This window comes from Lithobates pipiens, unplaced genomic scaffold, assembly GCF_037356315.1.
Source record: "Lithobates pipiens isolate NorthernLeopardFrog02 unplaced genomic scaffold, aLitPip1_a1.2 Scaffold_16, whole genome shotgun sequence".
Lineage (NCBI taxonomy): Eukaryota > Metazoa > Chordata > Amphibia > Anura > Ranidae > Lithobates > Lithobates pipiens.
The window spans coordinates 80,621,215-80,645,049 of NW_027507748.1; the positions used below are offsets into that span (position 1 = coordinate 80,621,215).

General features: G+C 42.3%; 1 protein-coding gene across 3 annotated transcripts in view; it reads left to right on the top strand.

The window, feature by feature from the left end:
- Positions 1 to 18,398, top strand: part of CUNH21orf91 (chromosome unknown C21orf91 homolog) — a 67,859-nt gene extending 49,461 nt beyond the window's left edge. For all 3 annotated transcript variants that reach the window (XM_077480053.1, XM_077480055.1, XM_077480054.1), the window contains 2 exons: positions 7,201 to 7,263; positions 11,928 to 18,398. In XM_077480053.1, the coding sequence (XP_077336179.1) occupies positions 7,201 to 7,263; positions 11,928 to 12,082 (218 nt within the window). In that variant the 3' untranslated portion in view covers positions 12,083 to 18,398. The remainder of the gene's footprint in view (positions 1 to 7,200; positions 7,264 to 11,927) is intronic.
- The last annotated feature ends 5,437 nt before the right edge of the window (positions 18,399 to 23,835 follow it).

Sequence of the window (23,835 nt, forward strand, 5' to 3'; positions counted from 1 at the left end):
ACCTGCTGCAGATCACAAGGGCAGAGTAATAGGAATGCAGCGCTGGAAACTGGGTCTCCCACACCATGTTTTCTAGTATGAACGACGGGCTCCTAAAGCCCTGCTCCGGGAAAAGACCCCCCCACTAGTTTTAAGGAAGAATTTAAATTTTAGACAAAATAACTTTTTCATGCTTGGGCACAATTAACATTTCTAAATGGTGGCAAATTTTGACTTTTTCAGTGCAGGCTCACTTTAAATTTAAACAGGAGGAAAAGTTTGCGTTCATTAACATGAAGTTAACTTATTTTAACGAGTCTGCAGTTTTCCAGCACACCTCACGCGGTTTGCATTATGTGTCACCTGTCTGATTTGAGAGATGATCCTGCCCTCTAACAAAGTGATGCTGGCAGACGTTTGTCATTATGATCTATGGCATGGCCGTTGCTGCTTGATTGCACAGACCTGAGTTATTAGCGGAGCCTTTATGGGTCAATAGTGCTCTGACTCTCCCGCTGTGGAGATCAGTCCAGCTCTGTCTTGTGCTGTTACAGTCTCTTAGCAAAGAGGAAATTCAAACTAATAGCAAGTTCTAACTGGATTGCTGCCAACCAAAAGTTTGCCATTTTTTTTATATAGGAATGTTGTAAACAGGATGAATAGTGATAAAATGTAACCAGGTACTCAAAATAAATTACACATATCAAACCGGATATTCAAAAGATCAGAAACAAAAGTCCATATTGGTCTAAAAAACGTTAAATTTGTAAAGAATAAAAAAAGTCATTTTGCTTAAATGGGAGTAGTAAAGATTCAGTTCCACTACTACAGGCTGCTCAACTAAAAACATAGGACAGCAGGGGGCGCCAACTAAGTGTAGAAAATCAGTACTTTTATTTAAAATGGACAAATGGCAACTCATTTTAAAACCTAAAGAATCTCTCAGCTCGTGTGTTGCTGATCAACCTCGTGGGAAGAAATGACTGGGCAGAATGCTTGTGCAGCTGCCAGATGGATTACAGAATGTTGGGGAGATGAAGAGCCAGACCCAGAAGTCACAAAACCATGCTGGAGCACGCGCAGAGCAAAGTGACATTTTCATCTGGGAAGACCAACGGCAAAAGGAAGTGGTTATGAGTTCGAAGGATTAAAGCTCTTTTCTCTAGCGATGGCTTTGACGCTCCAAAATGCGTAACCACGCTCCTTTGCAGTTGGTCCTCTCAGCCATCGCCACTTCCCAGGCTTGCGCTCTGCATGCGTTCCAGGGCGTTTTTTTTTTTTGTTTGTTTTTTGACTATTGAGTCCTGCCCTGCAAGTTCTCCCCATGAGGCCAATCTACAACATGGGCGAATTCTATGAGATGAGCAATTGCAATCTATTACACTTAGTTTGTGCACCCCCTGTCCTTTTTCTATAGGAATGTTGTGTTTGTTTTGGGTGAACCTCAGTTGTGCTCACGTATATTTATTTTATTTTTTTTATTTTTTTTTTGGATACACCATTTAGAGAAATATGGGAATATGCTGACCTCCTTTTAATGATGTTAGTTGCCTGGCTATTATGCTGACCCCAGTGGCTCCAGTACCTTATAGGCACAGACCCAGAACACATACACAGCATGCAGAGAAAAGTCTTCTTCTGCATGCCATTTCCAGGTCAGAAGCCAACCAGGCAACTAGTGATCCTAAGAGGAGAGGTCAGCGGTGACAACAAAGGGCAGGCATTTAGTCTAGTAGGAATGCAGATGAAAGATAAAAACTTTGACCGACCATAGACAGTTCAACTCTTGACCAGTTCAGTAGGAACTGACCAAGATTCGAACCATGTGTGGGTAGGCTGAATGTACCAAGTTGATGGATCGATCAACTTTGTTACAACCAGTCTGCTGGATTGACTTGTATTTATTGCTGGCAGCTGCTATAGCCGCTAGCAATAATCAATGTCTTCTCCCGCCTGGGACCACCTTCCCCAGGCCATTGGTTGCAGGAAAGAAATTTGCACCATCTATAGCCTGCCTTAGCTTGTAGGCTGTGTCTTGAATTGGGTATTTCTCCAACAACTTTTGGAAGATACGCTATATTACCAAAAGTATTGGGACACTTTTACACCCACATGTGACCTTTAATGGCATCCCAGCCTTAGTCTGTAGGGTTCAATATTGAGTTGGCCCACCCTTTAAAGCTATAATAAACTTCAACTCTTCTCGGAAGGCTGTCCACAAGGTTAAGTGTGTTTATGGGAAATGTTTGACCATTCTTTTAGAAGCGCATTTGTGAGGTTAGACACTGATGTGGACAAGCAGGCCTGGCTCGCAGTCTCCGCTCTAATTCATCCCACAAGTGTTCTATTGGGTTGGAATCAGGACTCTGTGCAAGCCAGTCAAGTTCCTCCACTCCAAACCTCGCTCATCCATGTCTTTATGGACCTTGCTTTGTGCACTGGTGAGCAGTCATGTTGGAAGGAGCCAACCCCAAACTGTTCCCGCAAAGTTGGGAGCATAAAATTGTCTAAAATGGCTTGGTATACTGATACCTTAAGTGTTGCCTTCACTGGAACTAAGGGGCCAAACCCAACCCCTGAAAAACGACCCCACACCACAATCACCCATCCACCAAATGATTTGGACCAGTGCACAAAGCAAGGTCCATAAAGACATGGATGAGCGAGTTTGGGGTGGAGGAACTTGACTGGCCTACACAGAGTCCTGACCTCAACCCAATAGAACACCTTTGGGATGAATTGGAGGGGAGCCTGGAAGCAAGGCCTTCTTGTCCACATCAGTGCCTGACCTCACAAATGTGCTTCTGGAAGAATGGTCAATCCTTTCCATAGAAACACTCCTAAGCCTTGTGGACAGCCTTCCCAGAAGAGTCGAAGCTGTTATAGCTGCAAAGGATAGGCCAAATCAATATTTAACCCTACGGACTAATGCCCTGTACACACGGTCTGACTTTACGATAGAAAATGTGCGATCGGATCGTGTTGTCGGAAAATCCAATCGTGTGTGTGTGGGCTCTTTTCCGTCAGCATTTCCGACACACAAAGTTTGAGATCTGGATCTAAATTTTTCCGACAACAAATTCCGATCGTGTGTAGACAATTCCGACGGACAAAGTGGCACGCATGCTCAGAATAAATTAGATGAAGCTATTTGAAAGCTATTGGCTACTGGCCCGTTTATAGTCCCATCGTACGTGTTCTATGTCACCGCGTTCAGAACGATCGGATTTTCCGGCGACTGTGTGTTTGCTAAACAAGTTTGGGCCAAAATCCGTCTGAAAATATCCGATGGATTTTGTAGTCGGAAAGTCCAACCGTGTGTAGAGGGCATAAGACTGGGATATCATTAACATTTATGTGCTTTTAAAGGCAGGTGTCCCGATACTTTTGGTAATATAGTGTAATTTCCTGCTAAAATAAGATCTGGCCTCTAACTATAGCAAGTCCGACAAGCACTCCTCACGCCAGGAGGAAGGGGGTCCCACTGTTGTTGACATAGGGGTATAGGAGGCGAGAATCATTTCCTCTGTAATTTTATCATGGCATTCTTTCCTGCTCTGAATAATTCTAGGTTTGCTTTACCCATTATCTCTACATTACCCTCGGCACTGAGGGTCTATAGTTAATGAAAGCTCCTCAGGAACCGCACAATGGGAATAAAGCAATTACTGTACTATGGCATTGCCAAATGTGCTGTCAGCCAGGAGGGAATATTGCTGGAGATAATGGGAAACACCCAGCTAACATGCTGTATGATATGAAGAATCTGCCAAAGGCGATTTCTAATTGGCAAGCTGGGCTGCCCCCTGGATGCCAATTAGGAGACTGGTGAGGATAGGCCGGACATTTTCTTTATTTATATTTATTTTAATTATTGATCACAACTAGATTCATCATGCAAAGTGTCGGTAATAAGAGCTGTTCTTGTTTTACCATTGCAACCAATTGCGTTCACCATGTTGTATCCACTGCACTGCATTTATGGTTTTCTCTGGGCAGCGTTTGTCATGAGATCAACTGCCAACAAATTTCAATGCATTCCAAATTCACAAACCTGTGTTTTCCTTGTAAATAGTCTCATCCATTACATCAGTCAGTGGTCTCCAAACTGCAGCGCGGGGGCCAGATGCAAACTTTGCTTGCCTTTATCCGCCCTTGGGGCACCATTTCTCCCACTGACCCCAACAATGGGGCACTAGTCCTCCCACTGATGCCAAAGGTGGTGGCTTACTCCCATTGATGCCCAAAAAAATTCCACTTCTGCTGGCCATAGTTCGGCTCCCCTAAGGTCTTAAAGTGGGGTACCCCCTAAAAAAAAATGAAAGTCAGCAGCTACAAATACTGCAGCTGTTGACTTTTAATAATCGGACACTTACCTGTCCCAGGGTCCAGCGATGTGGGGGAACGAAGCCCCCCCTCGTTCCCCGCTCTGCTCGCAGTACCGTCATGCATACTGTGGGCACCCGGCTGTGTCTTCACAGCCGGGCACCCACTGCGCATGCGCGAGCAATGCAGGGCGCCATGATACGCCGTACAGTCACCTGGGACACGTGACAGGTCCCAGGTGAATGTGCGGTGCGAGAGGAAGTGATGTCACCAGCCCGGGCAAGGAAGAAGGCAGACTACGAGGGACCCCCTAGCAACAAGTATTTAGAGGTTAGTAAAAAAAATTTTTTTTTTTTTTTTTTTTTTTGCCAATTTTTTTTTTTTTTTAAGAATTTTAAGCAACTTCTTTTTATTTTTTGGTGGCACCACCACTTTAAAGACAATAAACTGACCATTTTGTTTTTTGGTGTTTTTTTTTTTTTTTTAAGAAAAAGTTTAGAAAGTTTGGAGACCCTTGCATTTCATATTGGACAATGACTTGTTCTGTGTTCATAGCTTTTCTTTACTGAAGACAAGTCTTATTGCTGACTCCATTATTCTTTGAGCCATGAAGGGTCAGTTTGTGTATCCAGTAGTGAGATTTCCCTTTTTATTTCATGCCCAAGTGATGGGGTAAGCATAAGAGTAAATAGGAATCTTCTTGGCAGGGACATAGGAACCCTGACAAGGTGGTTCCTCCCCCTTGTCAAATATAAATACGTGTCTGAAATCCATTTTTGATGTCTAGTTGATAAATAAATAAAGCTTTAATTTTGTGAGAAAGTCACCAGTACATTATCCACTTGCTGACCAGTCGCATACCAGGTACGGCATTGTACTTCAACTGGTTGTACTAGGATGATGCCTGCAGCCGGCATCACCTCGAGACTGTCATTTAGAACCAACAGTCCCACACCCACCTAACTGTCCCCGAGCCACCCCCATCAAATCATTCTTTGCAGCTATTACCTTTTGTACCACCACCCCCTCCCTTTAGAATGTAAGCTCTACGAGCAGGGCCCTCCTGTACCTTTTGTATTGTACTGTAATTGTGTTGTCCCCCCTTATACATTGTAAAGCGCTGCGTAAACTGTTGGCGTTATATAAATCGTGAATAATAATATTATTAGCAATCGTAGCAGCTAACTAGCCGCTCGATTGCTATTACAAGCAGCGGGAGGGTAAAGCACTGTGTAAACTGTTGGCGTTATATAAATCGTGAATAATAATAATATTAGCAATCGTAGCAGCTAACTAGCCGCTCGATTGCTATTACAAGCAGCGGGAGGGGACCGTTTGACACCACCTGTGATTTGCTCAGGCTCTCCCATTTCATCAGGAGACCCGAGTAACTAGCCGCGGCATCCACCGGCTAGTCAGACAGCTGAAAAAAGCCTTAATTGGCTTTGATCAGCTCTCTGCTATGATAACCCGGAAGCAATGACCTGACATCACTATTGGTTTACCTGGATGTAAACAATGACATTTTTTGAAAGCTCAAAAGCATTCAAAAACACAGATCTTGGTGTTTTGAATGTGTTTTTAAGGGTGGAGGAGGAATTTGGGGCCTTCAGACCCCTCCATAAAGAGTACCTGACACATGTCTATTGCTGTCACAATGATGTTTACATTCCTTTGACAGCAATAAAATTGACGAAGAAGAAAAAAATTAAACCAACAGTGTAAAAAGAGAAACAAAATGAATGAATTAATGAAGAAAGAAAATGCCCCTATGCTCAAAAGGTGAACGCACACATGTAAGGTATAATGATGAATGTCAGAGCATGGGCAGTAGTTCTAGAACCAGACCTCCTTTGTAAGTCTAAAGTAGTAACCTGTTAGGCCTCTTTCACACGGGGCGGATCAGTAATCCGCTCGCTCAGCGGGGATCGCTCCGTTGTCCCCGCTGAGCCGGCGGCGGACAGGGCGGTCTCCGCACACTGTGCAGGGACCGCCCTGTCAGCTCTCCGCTTTCCTCTATGGGGATCGGATGAGCACGGACCGTCTGCCCGTGTTCATCCGATCTGCTCTGCAGACGGACAGAAAAATAGGATTTTTCTCCGTCTGCAGAATCGGACAGTTGAGGAGGCGGACAATAGCGGGTGTCTGCGGATGCTCATCCGCAGACACCCGCTATCCCATAGGGATGAATGTATGCCCGTATTTCCTCCGCAAACGGATGGATGAAATACGGACATATCATCCGCATGTGTGAAAGGGGCCTAAAGGCTTTTTAAGCATCACCTATGGATAGTAAAATGTACGTTGTTTGTCACCAATGTGCGGGCATGCTCAATTTAGAAGCTTGACATGTTTGGTATCTGTTTACTCAGCATAAAATCTTTTTATGTTTTACAAAAAAATTGGGTTACATATATTATTTTTTTTTTTTTTAATTTGATTACTTTTTTTTTTTTGCATTAATATTTAAAAAGGTGTATTTTTCCCAAAAACTTGGTTTGAAAAACCACTGCATAAATACCACGTGACATAAGAAATTGCAAAACCCACCAATTTCCTCTCTAGGGCCTCAATTTAAAAAAAATATTAGTGGTAAGAGCCCAACTTTCCTTGCTCTTCCCTCACAGCAGTAAGAAGAGACTTGATGGACCAGCAGCATTCTCTGTAGTGGAAACGTAAAGCCATCCCCTGTGCAGAGATCTTGTTGCTGACAAATCTAAGAAGCCAGTCAATAATAAGACCCAAAAGGGGCCTGAAGCAGTTTAGAGGAAATCTCAAAATACTTTGTGGTCACCATTACTGAGCGCTCAACGTTTTTAAGGGCAGCCTTGTTTACTGTGATATTTTTTATTTTTTTTTACAAATAATTGACTATGTTCTTCTCCTCCCTTCTAGTGAGTTTGATGAGCGCAGAAGAACTGGGACGATTAAAGGAACATTTCCTCCGGCAAATTGAAGGTACGTCTGAAAATCAAATGACTGGGTCTCTGGAGATCGGGGGGCTTCGGCTTTGTATTCTCTAACTGTCTGTGTCTTGCCAGGTTATTGTGTGCTTCAGGCAGAGATCTGAACCTGACTGCAAACCACACATCTTTGTGTGCATCATTACCTGTAATCCTCTCTAATGTTAAAGCTGAATTCCAGGCAGATAGAAAAGATACAAATGAATGCAGCTCTCATTTTAAATGTATTTATTTTAGGTATTTAATAGCACCAACAATTGTACACAGCACTTTACATATAAAAGTTTTAGGCAGGTGTGCGTAAACATATGCTGTAAATTTAAGAATGCTTTCAGAAATAGTGTTTAATAGTTTATTTTATTAATTAACAAAATTTAAATAAATAGAAGAGAAATCCAAATCAAATCGATATTTGGCGTGACCACCCTCTGCCTTCAAAACTGCATCAATTCTCCTAGGTACACTTGCACATAGTTTTTGAAGGAACTTGGAAGGTAGGTTGTTCCAAACATCTTGGAGAACTCACCAGAGATCTTCTTCTGTAGATGTAGGCTGCCTGAAATCCTTCTCTCTTCTCATGTAATCTCGGACAGAATGGATGTTGAGATCACGGCTCAGTGGGGGCCATACCATCACTTCCAGGACTCCTCGTTCTTTGCACTGAAGATGGATCTTACAGCGGAGTTCCACCCTAAAGTGGAACTTCCGCTCATCGGAACCCTTTCCCCCCCCCCCTCCGGTGTCACATTTGCCACCTTTTTGGGGGGTGGGGTGGTGCAGATACCTGTCTAAGACAGGTATTTTGCAGCCACTTCCGGGCATAGACTCCCACGGGAGTCTATGCCTCTTCCTGTCCCAGCGCGCTGTCTGCTGGGACACACACAGGTGTACCCGAATGTAAACAATGACATTTTTGAAAGCTCAAAAGCATTCAAAAACACAGATCTTGGTGTTTTCCTGTCCCGGCGCGCTGTCTGCTGGGACCCACACTGGTCCCTGAGACAGCACGGACCATTCCGATTGCGCTGCGCGACTCGCGCGTGTGTAGTAGGGAACCGGGAAGTGAAGCCGCAGTGCTTCACTTCCTGATCCCCTTACCGAGAATGGCGGCAGCAGCTGAGAGCCGAGCAATCGATCGGCCTTGGCTGTCGACATCACTGGACTCCAGGAAAGGTAAGTGTCCATTTATTAAAAGTCAGCAGCTGTAGTATTTATAGCTGCTGGCTTTTAATCATTTTTTTTTCCGGCTGTATGTTTGGGGTGGTTCTCCTGTTAAATGCATGTGGGGCCAATCACACGCCTCCCTGATGGTATGATAAATATCTGCCTGTATTTCTTAGCATTGAGGACACCATTGATCCTGACCAAATCTCCAACTCTATTTTCAGAAATGCAGCCCCAAACTTACAAGGAACCTCCACCATGCTTCACTGTTGCCTGCAAACGCTCCTCATTATTGTACCGTTTTTCAGCCCTTCCGTGAAAAAACTGCCTTGTGCTAAAGCCAAATATTTCACATTTTGATTTGTTGGGCCAGAGAACCTGCTGCTTGTGTCCATGCCCTATGCACAGAAACCTAGGAACTGGGGGTGCAGAAAATGGCAATAAGTGCTCTGGACTGATGAGTCAAAATTTTGCTTTGAATTTCCAGAACCCACTAGCTGACATTCTTGGTATCTTTTTGCACAGAACTTTCTCTGTACACAGAACTTTCAGTCCCTGGCTCGGAGCAAAATGGTATCCCCAACACAGACAATAGGTGTACTAACTCATACAGCATGGTGTGCTTTTGGGAGTAAGCATCTATTCAAAACTTCTGTCTTCCGGTTGTGGAAGAACCATGTCCTCCATCCGACCTGATCATTATGGCCTCAGAAGGCATTGTCTGCACATTTTTGGCAGGGAAGATTGAAAAAAAATAATAATAATCTGCTCATAAAATACAAGTAAATTCAGTAGCCATTATATCTGGTGAAAAAAAAACTTTTTAGAGCTTAGTCACTGTTTAGAAAAACGAATTGTTTTGTTTTAATGAGCTTTTACAAGAGAGCGCATCCTCTTCATTGTCAGGAAATCGGCAAAACACCACCGCGGCAGCTGCAGATGTGCAGTAATCTCAGCCGCAAGCTAAGTATAGGTTACAGTAAAGCTTATCAGTGCTTGATGGCATTAAAGCTTTTATTTTTAGCCTGTGCTTTACTAGACAGAAAAGCTTTAACGGCATTAAGTGGCATATTTTACTGAGTGCAGGCATTTTTGTAGCACAGCCAATGAATTGCATATTAAAACCTTCCCATTGTGTATTACAACTGCACATTACACATTTTTATCAGTGATGTGAATGAGAGGGCATGTATAGGGAAAGACTGAACTCTGAAATGTATTTATGAAGGAAAAAGGCCTATCTCCTCCCTGGTAATCTTTTGTAGAATGAACACTTATTACATTTTATTGATGCAGATTTATTTAGAGTTTTTATTCTTGTGTTGTGTTATTATTGTGTTGTGTGAACACCAAGGTGCTCGGAACATAAAGCAAAAAATGCAGAACGGTGCAGTGTGCACACATGCACAAATCTGAGCAGAAATGGGAAATAAGGAGACCAGTATGCATGTTCTAATGGTAGAGAAAAGTGGATTCATATGTGAAATGCACTCTTATGACCGAAGGTTGTGGACCACTGATAATTACACCTACTTTATGGCCAAATGCAGACAAACCTCCAGATTGTTGAGTTTGGGTGTTTCCTGTGAACGGTACTGCTAATGCTACAACATGCAAAAACATTTTAGGCAGGCCACAGATGATATGATTTTCTTTCCTGCAGTCCTTTTCAGGAAAGAAAATCACTTGATTTCCCCCATCAACACAGTTCAGGTTGATGGGGGAATCCTTCCCGCAGAGCTATTGTGTTCTCCTGGTGGGGAGGTGGTAGTAAAGTGTTTTTTTTTTTGTTTTGTTTTTTAAGCTTGTACCTAAGATACAGTGAATGTCCCCTAAACTTATGGTGTTTAGGAGATATTCACACTGGATGCAGCCGGTGACATCACCTGCGCATGTGATCTGAAGGTCCCGTATACCGTGCAGGCCCTTTAGAGCTCCATGCGGCAGCCGAGGGCTCTCGCACACATGCACAGGAGTGACATCATTGTGGCCCCAGCCACTCATACAGCCAGAGCCTGCGAACCTGTAAGGAAGTCCAGGAGAAGATGGAATTTTATATCTTTATGTTTGAAGCCTGAAATGTGGCAAAAGGTTGAAAAGTTCAAGGGGGCTGAATACTTTCGCAAGGCACTGTATGCATACCTCACTTTGTTTGTGCTCAGAGTGAACCGCACAGCGCACTTCCAGCACAGAGAGGGTCTTGTTGAGAGCCCCGTTCTAACGATCGGGACCCGGAATGGCCAGGTCACCTGATCACAGCGATCAGTCACTGTGAAGTATGCCCCTGAGTTTTCTGTCTCTGTGAATGGACGAGACATTGGGGTTTATTTACTAAAGGAAAATCCACTTTGCACCGCAAGTGCACTTGGAAGTAAAGTCGGTGTAAATCCGAGGGGGACATGCAAGTAAAATAAAAAAACGCTTTTTAGCTTGCACATGATTGGATGATAAAATCAGCAGAGCTTCCCCTCATTTTAGATCTACCCCTTAGATTTAGAACAACTGCACTTCCAAGTGCACTTTGAGTGCAATGTGGATTTTCCTTTCGTAAATAACCCCCATTGCATCACTCTGTCCTTGCAGAGATGGGAGAAAAAAAGTGTCAAGAAGAAAAAATACCTAGATCAAGGTTTGATCTAGGTCAGTGCCGGGGTTAGTGTTTGGTCAAAGATTTTTATTTTTTTAATTTGTATTAGCGTCAGTGTGTTTTAGGTAGGATTTAAAAAATAAAATCAAAATGCGCACTGTTGATTCTGGGCTATACCACAGGTACAAACCACAATTAACATACATATATGTGGTATCGCTGCAATCGTCAGGAGCAGGAGAATATATTTTGGGTTGTTCTTTGGTGGTAGGTTATGGTAGTAGCAAGAAATATTTTTTTTTTTTTTTTTTTTTTTTTTTTTTACAATTTTGGACCGGTTTTTCTTTTGATAATAAAACAAATCAGGAGACCTCCATTACAATTTTCCACCAAATGAAAGTTCCATTTGTCCTGAAAAACAAAGCATAATCCACTTGGATGCACAAAGTAGTTGTGATATGTACGGTTTTACGAACGCATGCCAAAAGGACAAAATTGGGCTTAGGCATTTAGATTTGTTTTACTCTTGGGCGTGAAGGGGTTAAATCCTATTGCAGGAAAGACATTCCATATAATATTCCAGAACAACCAAAGAGACAATTTGCCCATGGGAACATATTCATGTGTGTTTTTTTTGTTTTGTTTTTTTAGATGAATTGAAATAAGTTTTGTATTTTTATACATTTATTATACCATTTTACTTGGCACCATTCCCATAAGTCCCATGGGCAAATTGTCTCTCTGAGTAGGGGGGGGGGGCCGTTTTACTTGCATATAGTATGTACAATATGGGAGTTGGGGGAGAGCTATCTTTTTATCCATTACTTGTGTATGTGTGTAAAATATATAATATAGCCTAAAATTGATAATTGGAATTTCATATGTTTATTTTTAATTTTTTTATTTAGATGTGTTTGAAGACCTTAGCTCCGTTGTTCAAGAGAAGGATACTTTGTCAGCGGAACTCCATGGGCGTCACATTGCCATAGAGCAACTTGTGAAGAACTGTTCAAAGCTACCTGGTCTCCAGATGGGTCGGGCAGGAATGAAAGGAATGAATTAATATGACAATCAATAACTAGTACAAGCAAAGTTTGGTTGCACAGCGATAAGTCAACCAGTCAACCTCCAGCAAACAACCATTGACTTGACTATTTAGAGTCTTACTACACCTCCTGTTTTCCTTGTAAGGAAGAGAGAAGCTATATACAAAGAAACTGTGGTTGGCATTTCACTTCTTTTTACATGATGGATATGCTAAAGCCATTCCGTGTTTGTGGAATGGAATTTTTACCAACTTCGTACAGAAAATATTTTTCTAAAGATATTTAACTTGTGATTTGAGAAGACGATTGGCGGCTCTTAAGTCCCTTGGGCATTACATGGAGGATGTAGCTATGAGGACAGAGACAAAGTTAGTGGGGGCTGTGCTTGGCCTTCTATCAGCAGGCTGTTTTTGTTAAAAATATCTTCCTTGGCTCCATCTGGTTAACAAGAAACAGTCTTTCAAACTTTGAGCGTCTCTGCCTTTTGCTCCTTGAGCGCATTTCAGATGTCGCCTTTAAAACTGGCAAGTATTGCGACAGACCATGCAGCCTCAGTGCCTATTCGAAAACATTGAGATGTCGTGGGTTACATTTTTAAAGTTTCATCTTGTTCTTCCAAAAAGCAGCGCTGGTCTGTATTGACATTTTAAAGAAAATGCATATTGTCAACTAGGGCTCATATGTGGGTGCTTTTGGTGTACCCTTGGGTGCTTATCCTGTGATCATGATCCGTTTGCGTATTGTTGCTCTTTCTGGTAGCCGAGACCTTGGACGCTACAAGTAGAGTTCATTAAGCCCTACGTATGCATACAGCAATAAACGTGAGAATGCTTAGTGAAGCAGGACAACAGTCTGAAGAACTAGTATCTGTGGGTATTTCCACTATTGATTGCTAATCTGCAGAAGTTGGAGAGCTGAGTTATGTGATCTAAGAACTGACTCTTGGAATTGGTCATTGAAATTTGGGTTTTCCCTTTGAGACTGCCAATAATGCTAAGGGCCTTTGTTGGGCTTTGGGCTTGTGTCAATGACGTGAGTTTAACTTAAAGGAGAAGCATGGCCGAAAGCTTTTTTGGCTATACTTCTCCTGTGGGTCACAAGAGTGCAGTTCATTTTGCACTCCTGTTGGCTGTTGTTGGCTGAGGTCACAGAGTCGGCCCAGGCTTTGAAAGGGTCCCCACCATATGGCCAGGACCCGCCCAGAACCCTGGACCGGCAGTTGGCTTAGCGAGCAGCTTCTTTCCCCTCCACAGCCCAGTGTTCCTGTGAGTGCTGGAGGGGTAGAGCAGAGAGCCGGTGACTGACATCTCCCACCTCTCTGCAGGCTGAGGACCGAAAGCTGAACCAATCGGCTGTCTTTGATTGCTCAGTTTTCAGTCTTGAATGCAGCAGGGGGACAGCTGCTGCTGATCGGTGCTGCAGCCAGTAGAGGAGTGTGATTTTTATTTTGGCATTCTCATAGACTTGTATGGGAAAGCAAAACGCATTTTAAGCAAGCAAAGCCTTTCAACACAGGTCCTCAACAGGAACTTCCCACAATGTAAAAGACATATAGGGGATTTCCAAATGAAATGGGGAATCTTAGCTTGGCCTCTTTATTACTATACATCTCTTCTTTTGCAAGTCCCAGACCTTGACCGGGAGCTGTGATCAGAGATTTGGGGCCAGTTCACACCAGATGCAGTTTCCTGCATTTACATTTTTTCTGCACCAATACAGTCAGTTCTGGTCAGTTTCTGCACCAGAAACTGACTGCATGGTGTGAACTAGAGCCATTGGAATGCATGGAAAACACTGTTCATGCATTTTTAGTGCTAGTTCACACCAGATGCAGTTCTGTTCAGTTCCGTATGCTTTTATTTTTTTTTTCTGCACTAAAAATAGCACGTTTTTTTTTCCATGTATTCCAATGGCTCTAGTACACACCATGCAGTCAGTTTCTGGTCAGTTTCCGGTGCAGAAACTGACTGCATGGTGTGAACTAGAGCCATTGGAAAACACTGTGTCTGGTGTGAACTAGCACTAAAAAAGCAAAGTGCACGGAACTGCGTCTGGTGTGATCTGACCCTTAGTGTTGTACTTGTCTCAAAAGCACAACGTGTCATTTCTGTCTGCTACGTCGTTCCTCTGCTATTGGATATCATGAGTCACTTCTGACAAGCTATCCTGACACCAAGACAACAATGGAGATGGGAGGGTTTCCCAGTTGATTGAAAGCCTCAGCTCTGTTCATGTGAGCTGTGTGAAGGGGTGTGTCCCTTCCCTCCAATAAGCTCTCAGAGCTCTCCTCACTGAGCTCTGCGGAGTGTAACTTCACCTCTCCTCCTGGGCTTCGAATGTCTGTGGAGAAAAGAAGACTGCAGATACAGGTACAACTTATCTAGGGGGATTTGTTTTCACCTCCTGTGTATTGCCTGAGGCCAGTCACTTCACTGAGTATATGTAAGGGTTTACAATCACTTTCAGGTTTTCTGAGCTGGAATTACAAGGTGGCAACAAGTAACTTTATAGCAGATTTGTTCTTTTGCAGCAGTGAAACCCCCTTCCCCAATCACAGTTGTACACTGTATAGATGTCTTGGCTTTAGCCCTGCCTTGGAGCTCTGACGCCACCAACATTCCACTATTCAATAAGAGCACCACAATGGGCAATAACTTTGCCTACATTTTATTAGAAGATAATCAGCAGGAATGAGGCCTCTGTAAAGCATGCATCAGGGGTCAGAGGGCTTCCCTGGTTCAGAGAGGAGTATTTTCTATATAACGGTGCTTTAAAATGCCTTGTGGTCCCTTCTTTTAGACTGCAGTTTAGGTTTTACATAAAGAATGCAAGCTAATAGACCGCGAAATAGGGAAAAGGGGCGTTCTACACTGTTTGCTATTGTTGTTTTTCAGTAAAGCATTCTCAAGCATATTGCTGTATATTGTACTTGCTGGCCAAAATGGTGCAATAGAAAATGCATGCATGGCTCCCGGACGTCATCTATGGACTTTTTTTGTTTTGTTTTTTAACCTTCGAAGGTCTGAAAAAATGCAAAAAAGGGTCACTGTTGAAATGCTTAAAGTCCTATTGCTTAGACCCTTTTCCATGTTTACACTGAGACTTTTACTATCTACTGTTTTTTTTACAAAGAAAAGATATTTTGGTACTTTTTTGTAATAATTCTATATAAAAACTTTGCTTCATATAGTATTCTGCTTTGCACATATTATTACAATTGTAAGCAGAGGGTTTATTTATTCTTCTCCAACTTGTGTTTTCCATTACATTGCTATTTTAGGGGTTTGAATGCAGAAAGCTAAAAGCTGGCATATACAGATTTCTAGCACTAAGCTCTCATTACTTTTTGTATTTTTCCATTATCCTCATCCATGCTAGTGTGCAGTACACTTTATTCCAAAGCTACATTTTGTACTCGAACAAAAATTAGAATTCTGTCCTTGTGGACTCTCTTGAATCCTAGGCACAAGGTGAACCCAGCTTCTCACCTGGAGCCAAACCCTGTTTGATTTGATAATTGAATGGCAGTGAGTGGGGCCTACACTGGGATGGAATGGCTTAATGGCAACTTTGGAGAGACATCAAGCCCTTTTCAGCAGGTGCTTTACTTCAGCGCTATTGTTACCTTAAGCGCTACTCAGGTTAGGTGAGGTTGACCCCTTTCACGTTATTTTCTACAGCTCCATAGAAACAGAGGACATATTGGGCCTTAACATTGTGAAAATTACAGCGTAGGAGGGAAGGCTATTATTCTATTTTTTAACTATATATTGCTATGCAATAATTGCAAAATTGAGTTGGATCAGGGTTTGTGATTTGCAGTTCTTGCTGTTGAAGATCTACATTACCCATCATGCCTGGAAGGGCAAACTGCAATATGCACTTCTCCAAGAACTGGATCTAAAGGTTGGCCTTAGACGATCATATACCATATCCATGCACAAATCTTCCGTTTGGACAATTTCTATGCTACAAGGTAAAGTGCTGAGCTTATTCACTCTGTACACCTATTGCCTGTTTTGTTCTCTTGTACAAGCAAGGACGCTGCCATTTAAAAAAAAAAAAAAAAAGTATATATGTTTGTTCAAGCATATAAAATACAAGAAAAACTGAGGACAGACTGGCAGCATGGTATGGCAACCAAAAGGTATAAAAGTACAATCTGAATGCAAAGCTGCCATTTTGACAATCCAGAAATAATATTTTCCTATGGTGCCATGGAGGGAGCTGCCAGCCTATAGAATGCTGTGTTTGCATTAACATTCTGTAGCGTGTAGACAGTGCTGTCTACAGTTTCAAGCAGCAAGCAAACTTGGAACATTTCCTATTTGACAGATTGGATCATTAAAGAGCCTGTCAAAGTATAAAGGGACAGGATGGGCAATAAATTCTTCTTACAAAGCTTAGGCCCCTTTCACACTGGGGCGGGAGTGCCGTCGGCGGTAAAATTATGCTATTTTTAGAGCTGCTTTTCTGTCGTTTTAGCGGTGTATTCGGCTATTAGCTGGGTGTTTTAACCCCTTGCTAGTGGCCGTGAAAGGGTTAAAACGACCGCAAAGCACTGCTGCAGCAGCGCTTTGCCGACAGTATAGCTGTGCTGCCCCATTGATTTCAATGGGCAGGAGCGGTGTTTTTACCGTCCTGCTAGCGCACTGCTCCTTCGGGGCTTTCACGTTGCAGCGGCCGTTTCAGGTCTGTTTGCAAAATAACCCAGTGTGAAAGAGGTCTTATGTTTTTTTTGTTCTGCCCTTAAATACTAAATTTGTCGTAAAGGTGGAGCTGTGTTTTTGATATGGCTTACACATAAGTGATTTATTTACTTTTTTTATTTTAACACCCAATTATTACATTTGTACATTTGCGTTTTTGTAGAAAAGAGATTTTAGAGTTTTAGACGTTTGTTTGAACCAGGTAGGAAGGTTCACCCAACAGATTTAACAGGAATTGCCGAAATTTAGTCCATGTATGGCCAGTTTTACACTCATTGCATATAAATGTTAAAGGAGAGTGCATAGCGGAATTGGGCTGTGTAGAAACTCATCTGTTGGGTGTATTAAGCAGGTCCCCAAGGTGTCTGGTTGGCAAGACTTGAAGCCACAGTGGCTGTTTTCTGGGTTGTTGCTTTCAGAAGAATCTTCGGTCAAACTGACATCTGTGCCTACAATGCAGAGTTGCTGTGGTTCACATGACCTAATGCAGGGCGTGTGCCCTTGGATCAAAGCGCCAAGGCATATCTGCTTAATTGCAGAAAGGGAAGTGAAAGCACATTCTGGCCTCTGCTCTAATGCCCCATGTGGCTTCTTTAATTAGGAAACAGAATTCGTAAATCTGCTGTTTGTTTGTTTTTTTTGTTTTTTACAGTAGCATTTTGAATGGCAACATTTTGACATTTTATTAGAAAAAAAAAATCACCCTTGCCCCAAAGTTTGATGAAACTTGTGTCTTCTACCCCTTATTTATGTCCCAAACCTTTCAATTAAAGTTCTGAGTACACATTTGGATTGTCTTCTTCGTTTCCAAAGGCCGATATGACAAATGCGTTTGGAAATACTTAGTCTTCAAGTGTATAAAGTGCGCCTAGGGTCCAGTTTACAAATATAGCTACTTCCGGAGCACTGAAAAGAAATTAGGTTTGCTTTGTTTCATTTGCCCTTCCTGGTACCGACTTACTTCCAGCTCTCACCAAAAGTTGCCCCAGTTGTATCGGCATAAAGTCCTGGATACACAAATTAATTTAAAAAGAAAAAGCTTTCCTTTTAACATCTTTCACCCAAATGCTTTGGAGGATATATAGTATGCCTTTTATATTTAAGAAATGTATTTTGTTTTGTGCTTTAATTTTGTAGCAAGCCCGATGTTTTTTGGTTATACCACTTCCTTTCAGACTGGTTCTGTTGTACTTCATTTACTGCCAAAGCAAGACACAATTTCATTTTGAGTTTGTGTTTTTTTTTTTTTTCTTAGTTTTTTTTTTTTTTTTTATAGTCTTAAGTATTGTTTTTGCTTTAGGATTTAGCATCTTTATTTAAGTTATAGAAATAAGAGTGCATAGGTTAATTAAGCAAGTGTTACCTGACCATGTCTTTTATGACTGTGTGCTTGAGAACTATGTCTTACAATAGATATTTTGTCTTTGTAAGATCTTTACACTGGTAAAAAGCTGTGCTTTTTAGAAAGCATTTTATAAAAATAAAAAAATAGAAAGTTTTTCACTTTTTTCTTTTTTTAACTAGAAAGTTTTGCTTTTAAGCTGTTCATCTTTGTTGATTACCTTTTGTGTTGCACTGTGTGCTGTTTATACATTTGTTTTGGAATAAAATGATCTTAATAATGTCTGTGTATTTAGATTTATTTATTTAATTTTTTTAATTATTCTGGTATCACTGTAATTTCACTAATAGATCTTTGGTAGACCTGCCTTAGAGAAAAATAAGCATGTAATAGCGCAGATGCTAATAGGTGTCATGGCATTCTTTGTAGTTTCCTTTTAAAGTGACAATAAACCTTATTCCAAAATGGATTAAATGCATTATTTTCCTAAACCTTCTACAAACAATACCCCATAATGACAACGTGAAAGACGTTTGTTTGAAATCTTTGTGAATTTATTAAAAATAAACAAAAATCACATGTACATAAGTATTCACAGCCTTTGCCAAGAATTTAGCTCAGGTACATCCAGTTTCCACTGATCATCCTTGCCAACCGGCCCATAGCCGAATGATGGCTACGGGGCGGTTGCATAACTCCGGGAGGGCGTACAATGACGTCCTCCCAGAATCCCACTCTTGCGCGCCCCCTGGGGCTCGCACCTGAAAGCATTAGTGACCGAATCGCGGATCCCAGTAAATGCCCGGTGATAGTGCCAGTTTACCACGTGATCGCTCCGTCATCACTTGTAAACAAACATCATGTCATGATGCTGGTTTCTCTCTCCCCTCTGTGTATGGATCGGTACAGTGGAGGGGGAGAGATCAGATGGCAGCAGCGCTATGGTCTGGATCTGTAGTGCCCACAGCGCTGCTCAGTGACAATTGCAGTCACATCCAGCCATGCTCAGCCATACTCTGCAATACCCAGCCATACTCTGCAATACCCAGCCATGCTCCTCCATACTCTGCATTGCTTAGCCATACTTGGCTGTACTCAGCCTCTGTATGTGGCCAGGCTGTGGAAGTCTCGCACATGGGGTATCGCCATACTCGGGAGGAGAATCTATTTTGGAGTGTAATTTCTGCTATGTACATGCTATGTGTTAGAAATATTGTATAAATGGACAGCTTTGTGTTTAAAAAATAAGCGTTTTAACCATTTCCCGCCGGCCGTCATATGACGTCCTTGACTTTGTGTGGGGATAGCTGAATGATGCCTGCAGCTACAGGCATCATTCAGATATCAGCTTTTTCAGCCGGTGTTTCCCTACACCATAAGAACAATCCTAGCGCTGTTCCGCTGCTTGATCGTTCTTACGGGAGGCGAAAGAGGGCACGTCCTCCCGCGGCCCTCCAGTGCTTCTACCAACTCGCCACTACAATCAAAGCCAGGATCTTTTTATTTATTTATTTTTTTCAGGCTTCCCAGCCTAGAGGTGTGAGATGTGGGGTCTTATTGACCCCACATCTCACTGTAAAGAAGACCTGTCATGCCATATTCCTATTACAAGGGATGTTTACATTCCTTGTAATAGGAATAAAAGTGATCAAAAAATGTATTTCTTGGAAAAGTGTCAAACTAAAATAAATTAAAATGAACAATAAAAAAAATAAAAGTTAAAGCACCACTGTCCCCATGTGCTCGCATGCAGAAGCAAACGCATACGTAAGTCCCGCCCACATATGAAAACTGTGTTCAAACCACACATGTGAGGTATCGCTGCGAACCTTAGAGCAATAACTTTGGCCCTAGACCTCCTCTGTAACTCAAAACGTAACCAGTAAAAAGTTTTATAGCGTCGCCTATGGGGATTTTTAAGTAGCTACGTTTGGTGCCATTCCACGAGTGTGTGCAATTTTGAAGGGTGACATGTTGGGTATATATTTATTTATTTATTTTTAAGCACAACTTAAAATTTGCTGCTCAAATACCGTGCGAGATAAAAAGTTGCAATGACCACCACATATATAATGTTTTGGGGTTCTATGTAATTTTCTAGAAAATACATTATGATTTTTTACATAAGTAGGAGATAAATGTCCGTATTGGCCTGGGTGCTCCCTGCATGTTGGGCCTCTGTATGTGGCCAGGCTGTGTAAAAGTTTCACACATGTGAAATCGCCATACTCTGGAGTAATGGCAGAATGTGTTTTGGGATGTAATTTGTGGTATGCATATGCTGTGTGTGAGAAATAACCTGCTAATATGACAATTATGTGGGAAAAAAAAATCTTGATTTTTGCAAAGAATTGTGGGAAAAAATGACAACTTCAAAAAACTCACCATGCTTCTTTCTAAGATTGGAATGTCTTCTTTCCAAAAAGGGGTCATTTGGGGGGTATTTGTACTTTTCTGGCATGTCTCAAGAGATTAGATAGGCCGTCAGTACTTCAGGCGTGATCAATTTTCAGAGATTGGCACCATAGCTTGTGGACTCTAACTTTCACAAAGACCAAATATACACCAATTTGTACTTATTTTTACCAAAGATATGTAGCGGTACAAATTTTGGACAAAATTTATGAAGAAAAATTACAAATTTGCTAAATTTTAAAACGGAATTAAGAAAAATTCTTTTTTTTTTTTTTTTTTTAATTTTTTTTTTTTTTTACAGAATTTTCAGTCTTTTTTATATATATATATATATATATATATATATATATATATATATATATATATATATATATATATATATATATATATATATATATATATATATATATATATATATATATAAACCCAACGGTGATTAAATGCCAACAAAAGAAATCTCTATTTGTGTGAAAGGAGAAAAATTTCATATGGGTACAGTGTTGTATGACTGAGTAATTTTCATTCAAAATGTGAGCGCATTGAAGGCTGAAAATTGGTCTGGTTAGGAAGGGGGTTTAAGTGTCCAGTGGTCAAGTGGTTAAGCTATTTCTACAACTTGATTGGAGTCCACCTGTGGTAAATTCAGTTGATTGGACATGATTTGGAAAGGCACACCTGTCTATATAAGGTCCAACAGTTACCAGTGCATGTCAGAGCACAAACCAAGCCACTGTAGTTCTTTGGGCGTGCTGACTGAGCTCACATCTACCAAAAGCCCTTTCCTTTCACACCGTGTGTGAGCAAGCTCCCGGTAATCAAGGCAGCAGCATAGTTTTGCTGGTAAGGAAGTTAATTACTATATTTATTGGCGTATAACACGCACCCTAACTTTAAGGTTTCAGGAAAAAACTTTACATGGACCCCCGGCATAGTACACAGCCCCCTTTCATTATGAAGGCCCCCTGCACTCCCAGCGCTGGGACAGGGATAACGCTGCCAGCATACTCTAGAGTTGAGAAAACGTCACACTGTCAGCCCCTTCTCATACACTTCTCCTGTGTCACTCCAGTAAATCAAAGCTTCTAAATACCTCCATTAATGCCGCTCTCTCTTGTAGACCCGGTCATGTGCCTGCTCTCCTCTTTCATTGATGGTCATGTGGCTGCTCTCCTCCTCCTCCAATCAAAGCCTACACATAAGGAGGAGGGCAGCCACAACGAGTGGTGTTAATTAAGGGATTCAGAGGCTAAGATTTACATTGAGAATTACACAGGAGGAGCGGTATATGACAAAGGGCTGGCTGTTTTCTGAACTTTAAAGTTTACTGGCAGCGCTGTCCCACAGCCAGGAGGGGCAGCTGGCCTGACACCCTCCCAATGGGTAGCACCCGGGGCGGACCACCCAATCCCCGCCCCCTGTTGGTCAAAAAAAAAAAAAAGATATCGGCGCATAACAGGCATGGTTTACCCTCTATTTTCGTGGTAATAAAAGTGCATGTTATGCGCCGATAAATACGGTGCTTATTGTTGGAGTGGAACAGAGCAGCGAAGATGGGCAGTTACACAATATCTCACATCCCTCGATCATCTCGGACGCTAACCACACCACCTTAGAGCCACGCCCACTATTTCGCTCAAACAAGCCCGCTTTCACCAAGTGGGAGGAGTCAAAAATGAAGGGTGGGTTCTGTCGCCCCCCATCCTAAAACTTCAGCAGCTGCCACTGGACTCCACATAGTGTAAATCCAGTTTTCTGTCTCTATATTTAAAAGTTTTCTCCATACAGCTTCAATTAATAACATCAGGCATTCCTTGGTGTATGAGCAACACTAGGAAGACATTCAATCACACTGAGATTGAAGCAGTGTTCACCACTCGCTTTCTGGTGTGTCTTCCTGTCTATCGTGGAATCCACGCGTCATTTCCGGTCCTTAAACCACACCCTGATTAGTTTAGTTGTTGCAACTTCCTCTGAGGGCATGGCCTAACGACTTTATAGTCCGTTTTTTACACCAGGAAGCACACAAGTGGCAGACGGCACTGCACATGCGTACCTGGTATCAACACCTACAGCTAGCCGCCTCAGTGCAATTAACCTTTCACAGTGTCGGGACATGCTAGACTAATACGGTTGCCTGAAACAATGCTGTCAAGATCAGCACCAAGTATACTTAAAATATTTCAAATAATATAGCATAATGCACTAAAATAGCGGCATTACCCGCCCATTAAGATATTTATGCATCGGTATAGCTAGACGGCTATAAGCACCATTCTAAAAGTGACTACATCCAATATATAAAAAAAAGACATGCTCCAGGAGGATGCCCAGCGTTTTAAAGGCTTTGATGATGATACCCAGCTAGAGGAAGGCAGTAACGTGAGCCCAGAGAGATTGGGTGTCCAAGGACAGCAATCTGGCAGTCATGCAGCATACTGCCATGTTTGCTCCAGTGATGAGGAGAGAAGGGATGATGAGGTCACTGACTCTACGTGGGTGCCTGATAGGAGAGAGGAGGAGGAGGCACATCTCCAATGAGGCAGGATGCCCTCCAGGGGCCAGCTTAAGGGCAGCACACCGACTGAATCACACTGAGCAGATGACACAGTACACCGACTGTAATTACTGCAGCTGCCTGTGGCATAGGACCAGAAGAACACCAGCAATTGCGGTAGCTTTAGATGCAAACTGTACAGATGACACAGTACACTGACTGTAATTGCTACAGCTGCCTGCGGATAGAATCAGCAGAACACCAGCAATTGGGGTAGCTTCAGGTGTACACTGTGCAGGTGGCACAATACACCAACTGTAACTGCTACAGCTGCCTGCTTGCGGTATAGGATCAGAAAAACACCAGCAATTGGGGTAGCTTCAGGTGTACACTGCACAGGTGGCATAATACACCAACTGTAACTGCTACAGCTGCCTGTGGTATAGGACCAGAAGAACACCAGCAATTGGGGTAGCTTCAGGTGTACACTGCGCAGGTGGCACAATACACCGACTGTAACTGCTACAGCTGCCTGTGGTATGGGACCAGAAGAACACCAGCAATTGGGGTAGCTTCAGGTGCACACTGTGCAGGTGGCACAATACACTGACTGTAACTGCTACAGCTGCCTGTGGCATAGGACCAGAAGAACACCAGCAATTGGGGTAGTTTCAGGTGTACACTGTGCAGGTGGCACAATACACCGTCTGTAACTGCTACAGCTGCCTGTGGTATAGGACAAGAAGAACACCAACAATTGGGGTAGCTTCAGGCGTACACTGTGCAGGTGGCACAATATACCAACTGTAA